The sequence below is a fragment of the Falco biarmicus genome, chromosome W (assembly GCF_023638135.1).
Source record: "Falco biarmicus isolate bFalBia1 chromosome W, bFalBia1.pri, whole genome shotgun sequence".
Lineage (NCBI taxonomy): Eukaryota > Metazoa > Chordata > Aves > Falconiformes > Falconidae > Falco > Falco biarmicus.
Window position 1 is genome coordinate 10,199,990 of NC_079310.1, and position 7,636 is coordinate 10,207,625.

General features: G+C 33.5%; 1 protein-coding gene across 4 annotated transcripts in view; it reads left to right on the forward strand.

Annotated features, from left to right (window-relative positions):
- The window catches only part of LOC130141938 (transportin-1-like), a 77,954-nt gene extending 72,092 nt beyond the window's left edge, over positions 1–5,862 (forward strand). For 2 of the 4 annotated variants that reach the window (XM_056323233.1, XM_056323234.1), the window contains one exon: positions 505–5,862. In XM_056323233.1, coding sequence (XP_056179208.1) covers positions 505–677 — 173 coding nt within the window. In that variant the 3' untranslated portion in view covers positions 678–5,862. The remainder of the gene's footprint in view (positions 1–504) is intronic. The other 2 variants (XM_056323236.1, XM_056323235.1) reach the window with 2 other exon arrangements.
- Positions 5,863–7,636: the final 1,774 nt, after the last annotated feature.

Consider the following 7,636-nt stretch of genomic DNA (forward strand, 5'->3'; position numbering starts at 1 on the left):
CTGAAATAAGTGGATTTTTTCATCCTAATGAAGAGGAATCCAAAGTGGTAAAGCTGTCAATTATCCTCAGTTTGTACTGAGGAGACACTATGGCTATCTTTTTTAATCCACCTAAAAATGACATTGTTAGGTCAGTAGAAGGTATGTTTAATATTCTTTCTCAATGTCATAACTACCTCATAATCTTGTACTAAAAAGGCAAAAGCTTGTTAGAATATAAAGGACTGCTTTTATCTTAAATCTAAGCTTAGCCACAGCAGTGGAACTGTCAGTGTAGCTTTAAAGTATATGGTGGTGTTACATGAATAATAATTTATCTGGTGTAAATGGGTTCTTTTCTTAAACAGACTTAAAAAAGAAAATCTAGACATAAGTTCATTTTTAAGTTAAAGGTTGGCACCTTACCACTTAAAAAAGGCAAACAAGCTCTTTGTTTATGCACTGATCTGTCAGTTAAGGTTCAAGGTAAGATTTAACTCTATACTTCTATCTTTTCTTTTTCAGGTCCTTCAGTCTGGGAGACTATGAGGGAGCCTCTGCACCCAGGGAAAATGTTACCCTTTACTGGGGGGAAGGGTAAACCAGTAGGGAATACAGTACAATCCCAACCCTACTGGGAGGGGCGGGAGGGAGGTGTTGCCATCGCTGTATTAAGTCGATGTTGGGAAATGTTTTAACATCTGGAGCCTTTGTGGGTGGAAATCTGTCTCCTATTACAACTCTGCACTGGATGGGAAGAAGAAAACAAAAATCTATTAACAAAACAGTACATTCTGGACTATTGTGGGGAATTGTACCAAAATAAGAACAATATAATTGAACCATAGGAACATGTAAAGAGGAAAACTATTTTGCGCACAATAAAGGAAACCTAAGAATAGGGGTCAAAAACAGTAAAAGGCTTTCTTTTTTCTTTTATGGTTTGTTTTTTGGTTGGCTTGTTTGTGGTTTTTTTTTTAAGGGTTTTCTACATTATTTCATCCTGCTTGATGGGATTCCTAGGTAATTTGCATGTTAATGAATAACTAAACAAATGAAGTTAGTACAGTTAAAATGCAGCTTGTGTCTCTATTAGGAGCAGACACTTGCAGTGTACAATATAGAAACCCCATCATAAATTAATAAAGGTTAATGTAGACAAAATGAAGCAACCTGCAAGCTGGCAAATTAGTTGCTCCTTTCATTTTTGGGGTAAGGGGAGTAACACTTCAAAGGAAAGATTGACATCTTAATTTTTTACGTTTAAAAAAAATTAAAGTAGCAGATATGATTTGGCTATTGTACTTAATTAGATTTAATTTCTAGAGTAAGGCATTATTCTTAATGTGCAGCTTAAGGTTCAGGCATTCATTCTGGCTCATAGCGATCAGAAGTAATTTAAATTAGTGGGAAAGTAGCATGCTTGCATCACATAGAATGAAATTGGTATACATTTACCTACGTTGCACCAGTCTTGTGCTGCAGTTTACCAATTCAATATAGCCCTGCATTTAAAATTCCTTTTCTGAGATTCTGTGGATCTTATTTTTCTTAAGAAAATAGCTATAAAGTACTGTAGTTAACAATTAGGCCTTGAAATACATTTTTAGGCTCTGTTAAGATTGATAGTGTATTGTGTGTAACCTGCACAATGTGGAAAGCTAATATAACTACAAAATATTTGCCTCTGTGCTGCCAGTGTGATGTGCTTTCTGCATGGTTATATACTAGTGATTTTTAGCAGAATCTCTAAAAATGAGTTACATGGTAAGACCTGTTAAAAGCTGCATAAATGTTAGTTGGCACGTAAAGATAGTTGTAGAAGTTGATGACGTGATTGCTATATTTGTGTTTATTCCCACTCAATGTGTATTACCTTTTATGCTTTCTTTTTGTTCACAGCATGATCTTGGAGATGTTTAAGTTAATGGATGTAATGCAGGGTATCTGCAATGTATCAGCACATGTTGGTGGCCCTGTGTGATGTAGTTAAATGCACAAGGGTGCAAGTTTAAAGCTACGGAGTGAAAGTTGATTTGGATCCTCTTCATTTCATTTGTTTAGCTTTTCTGTTGATGGGGTTTTGGTTTTTTTTGGTTTGGGTTTTTTTTTTCTTCTCTCTACTTACTTGTATTCCTGTGAATAAATTCTTATTAAGTTAACCCTTTACTTTTCTTTTCATGTGTATTTTCTTATGTACTGTAAATGTGAAATCCTAACTGGTACACTTGATCTTGTGTTCATCTGGAAGTAGCAAGTCTTTATTATTTTAGATTGCCTAAAGAGTATCTCATGATGATAAAGGAAAATGGAGAGATTTTAAACTGCTGGTCAGAGGTGTGAAGCTGCACCTTTCCATTTTTTGAGTGCTGCATAATTAACCTGAAAAACAAAACTAAGTCATAACAGCCTTTTTATAGATTTAGTTTCTCACCGTTACATTGCAAAATTGGATATTGAATAACAGTTTGGGGGTTTTTTGGTGTTCTGTGGTTTGTTTGTGGTGGGTTTGTTTAGTTGGGGATTTTTCATGGGGTTTTTTGTTGGTTTTGTTTTATTGGTTTTTTTAAGAACTTGCTGCTCTTTGCATGGTTCTATTCTTTGAGTCTTAAATGATTTAGCCCTGAAGTTTGAGTTGTATGAGTGTGGACTTATAAATGCTGTTTAAAGAGTTTTGGTGGGGTTGTTTTTATGTGTGATAGCATGCACATGCACATTTAAATGTGTGTGTCCTGTTCTCCCCCCCTTTTTTTTTTTTTTTGCTTTGCAAATTTGAATGGATTATACCTGAAGTATAGTTTGGACATATACTGTATGAAGTACATTGCTTTGATAGCAAATACAAAATTCCTTCTTAACTAAGAATGCTGAATTATTAATAATTTTAGGCACTAAAAACACTTTAAAACCAAATTCTGGAAGAAGAAGAAAAAAAAAATTAGCAAGGTAGGATATTATTTTAGATGACACTAAAAAAAAAAATTTGTTGAATAGAAAACCTACCAAAATAATACTGTAGTATTACAGCTAGAATCTGAATTTAGTTAAACTTTTTAAATTTCAGAAAGCCCTTTTAACCAAATAAAACTGCTCCACCTCAGATTAGTTTAGGATGCCACTTCTGTACATAGTATTTTAATAGATATTTGTACAAATGTAAACTAATCTGGTATAACAACAAGGAAAGTAATTAAGGCAGAAATAAACAGTACTGACAAAATAGTCTTTTGTATCAGTAAGTTCTCTTATGGTCTATTTTAAAGCAAATAAACCATGTTCCTAATGCATAAAATAGAGATTTGCAGAAACCATTTAGGGTTTAATCTGAGGTAAGAAAAGTTCTGAATCAGCATTAAAAGTTATAATTCAGTTATTGCGTCATGGGATATATAAAAAGCATTTTAATTCTCATGATGTTGTCTTGACAGTTCTTGAATGTTGACTGGATGTTTATACTGGTACAATTGTTTGTTACATTCCAGTGTTTCTGCCTCTTGGCGTCCTAAAAGCAGGGCTTCATTTGCTCCTTACAAGCTGAATAAAGTGCTGTTAGTCTGCTAAACTACAGAAATTGCTGCTAAGTCATGTTGCAGATTTTCTACTTGAATATTTTTGTTGTAGGAACCTCAGGAGGTCAGTGTTTACTGGTTTTATATATGCCTTTTTCTTGTTCTGAGTTTCCCTTTTTGAAGGATTTAGAGAGTGAAGAAAAGCTGCTGATCAACCTAAGTTGGTAACAGAAAGGGTATTTAAAATCCTTATTAAATGCATCTTTTTGGCAGTTCTAAATTGCTGTTAAATTAGAAGTTCAATACTAAATTTTATTCATTGCACATTCAGGAAACTGTTTTTTTCATTTAGGAAAGAAGATTAGAATGCTTCATTATTTTAAGCAGTGCAAGCAAAAATAATCAATTTTGTAATTTTTTTCCAAAGCTTGATTATTTTCAAAATTGGTGAATATGTATATATTGTAATAAACTGATTCTTATGCTTTAGTTTATTGCTCCTTAAAGCTTGTACTCAAAACATCAGTTTTGGAAGAATGGGTTTAAAATTTATAATAATTATAATTTGTAAAAGTTATGCAGTAGCATAAATTTTGTAACTAACAATATTGATACACTGTTTTTTCTTTTTGAGTTCTTTAGGACTGTTATGTTAGCATCAATCTTAATTACTTGAACTGCATATATTATATAATAGTAAAATGTATTTTTTAAAGTTTCAAGTGGCTTTCCTCAAGCAAAATGCATTGCTACTTAGAAATAATCAAAGACTAGCTTTATCTCAGGTGAATACTCTTGTGCCCTTTTTGTTCAGAACACATGCTTATAAAAATGTGTCTTAATTATATCAGTTTATGTATTTTATATTAGGCAGCTCCTCTGTCTTAAACTTACTCTGAATTAACCTTCTACTGTTGAACAACAATGACTTTTGCTTCACCTATTTTATTCATATTGAATGTATTAACAGATAAAGGTGCAAAAACATTCTTCCCTTGAGGAGAATGCATCCATATTCAAACAACTTAAATATTTTTTGAAAAATGCTTTAAATGTAACATTGTATTGGAAATCTTTCGTTTCAGATTTTTGTCAAGAAGTTGCAAATTAACACTAATTGCTTCAATACTGTCCTTTTCATGAGGATAAATGCATAAAATTTTCTATATAGGGTCTAAAGAGTAACTTTTTATCTTAGATAAAGGTTAAGCTCTACAGTGAAACGACTGCTGTAAATTGCAAAACATCCTGCAGTTATTTCTGATAGATGCTGATGTAATTTGCATGCATATTTGTGATATATTACATAAGTATTTCCAGTAACCTCATCTTGAGTAAATAAAGCTTGATCAGTAGCTGTGTATTTCACTCACCTATGTATTCTCCAGAATGACTTGCATCCATCAGTCTACTAAGTATTTTTCTCCAATATAATTTTTTTTAGTCTGCCATTGACTCTTGCTCTTTGTACTTAATGGTTGGAGTGAGCTAGTTTTAGATAATTAGTTTAAATGGGAAACTCTGAGGTGAATACTCTTGTTGCTTGCCTTGTAGAGTATATTCTGCTAAAATAATGATACGTACTTGAATGTATTTATGTGAGGGAAGTTAAAATGGCTCTACAGTAGATGAATCCCTGTGTGGTATTACAGTATACTTAAGTAAGCCAAATCCATATCTCAAATAATTCGGTGCTCATAGTATCACTTTTCTGTAAGCTGATTCTACTGTGCTACTTTTGCCTTAGGTATCTAATTCCTTACTTTGGGTGAGCAACAAAACTGAGAAGGCCAGGGTGATTTTTTTGTGAGGATGGTGATTAGAAAATAAAGGATGGGTATAAGCAGGTTTACATGGCTGTTGAAATCTCCATTGTAATACTATCTTTTTTTCATGGGAAGAGATAGGTAGTTATTTATGTCTTACTTACTAATACTAAACACTTCTAAAATTTTTAATTGGATGCTATATATAGAATAGTTTAAAATGAAAGATGACTGATCTTTCTGCTGGCAACTTAGGTTGTATGAGTTTTACTTGGAAGCTTTAAAACTGATGTTTCTGTATCTGCCACAATGTTTGAATGTTTCCTTCAAACATATCCTCCTGCAATGTCTCAAACTGTACTAAATTGAGCGATACTTCTTGAAGTCTGCCTATTTACTAACAGAACTTCATTTTAAATAGAATATGGTTTTAATTTTTGATAAGCTGCTGAATTTTAAAGAGGTTTTTGGGGCCACCAAGTATTTTGGATCATGCAGAGAATATATATTGTACTGTAGTAATTTTTTATTTACATTTGTATGATGTGATATAATAGATGTGAATGTTAATCACTGCTTAACTATGTTAATAAAGTTGTTTAAATATAGATGTTGCGTTTCAATTTTTAATGAAAGTGAAAATTTCATGTTCAGTTTGTTTTGTCTGACTCAGTAGGGCACTCTTCTGGTTCACACATGTAAGTTCTGGAGTCTCTTGAATAAGGAGGATTTTCATTTTATCTGAACAAAAATGATCTTTGGATAAGTTAAGGTCAATTCAGTTTAGATGTTTTATGCTGCTTGGGGGCAGATAAATGTAGACATAGGAGGTTTACCTGAACTGAAATGAATGTTTGTTGGGTGATACTGATAACTGCTCTACTACTGAGAAATGTTACATTGACTGTATTTTTGTTTGAAACAGCTGATGCTAAGTCTGATGAAATTGGGGGAGGGATCATTCTCATTACTTGTATTTATCAGTAATCTGAATAAAAATAGGAGTAAAATAAATTAAAATTATTCAAGACCTTGAACCAAACCTTGCAGCGGTCTTAGTCTAATTTTATCTAGCTTTTATGGGGTGATAATACAAACTGCTTAAAGATCTGTTCTTCAACTTCTATAACTTCCTGATACAGGAAATATGAAACTAACAGTAGTAGCTCTCTGGAAAAAATCCACCCATGTTAATTTGAATGTTTTATGTTCACTTCCAACTTCCAATACTTAACAGTTGGTCAATAACATATAGACTATCTAGACCAGGGGTCCTCAAACTTTTTAACCAGGGGGCCGGCGCGCAGATGAAGTGGCAGGCAGTCATTTGCGGCTGCTTGGTTTCCCCCCCCCAACCCCCGGCGGGGGGGTTCTGTAAATACCGGGGGCCAGATTGAGGACCCTGGGGGGCTGTATCCGACCCGCGGGCCGTAGTTTGAGGACCCCTGGTCTAGACAATTACATGTGTCTAGCACAGGTAGCTGCTGTATTGTAATGATTAAATTCAATAAAATATGATGTCATAACTATTAAGTAAATTCATAATAATTTATAATAGAAAGTAATTGCTGCATTCTTGGCTGAAAGTCTGCTTGACTAAGGACTTAAATTTCTGCCTCTGGAAAGTGAAGACCATGGAATAGCTGTTGACAGCACTGTAGGTGTGTAGAGACCAAATTGATTAGACAATAGATCAATTCCTGTTGGCTATAAGACATGAGTACACCAGTAACTGGGGGGGTAGTTTTGTTTTTGTCTTTCAAATAGCCCTTCCCACTCCCATTCTGTTGTGGGGTACTTGTGATAGAGCATGCTGCTGTCAGTGGGAGACAAACAAAACTGACTCTATTGACTCAGTCTGATCTTAAGCTATGGCTTCTAATTTTGAGTCTGAGGTTAATTACTACTTGTATATACAAACAAGATGAGTAGAGTAACTACTAACATCTTAAGCGAAATAAATGTTATGACTAAGTTTGCACTGTTGCAATCTGACCACAAAGGATTGTCCTTTCAACGTGTTATGCTATTACTTTTTCTTGCAAAACTTTGTGGGTGGCTTTTTATCTCATTTAAAGATATACTTGAATGAAAAATAAAGTATGTCAATAGGAATATTGTAAGCACATCATAGTTTCTTATGTATGTTAAATACCTAAAGAAAAGATGGTAGCTTTTGTTATCTCAGAATGACTCAATGAAACATACTGATTATATAAAATATTAATGTGAAATGCACTTCTTTCAGAGGCATTTGCCCTTGTTTTGCGTAAAATGAGCAATATATACCATTAAAACCTCCCAAAAAACACCCAAATATTAATCTGATTAATGACAGGCTTAAAATGAAGCATTTTCCTAATAATTAGTCTAAGGAAAACA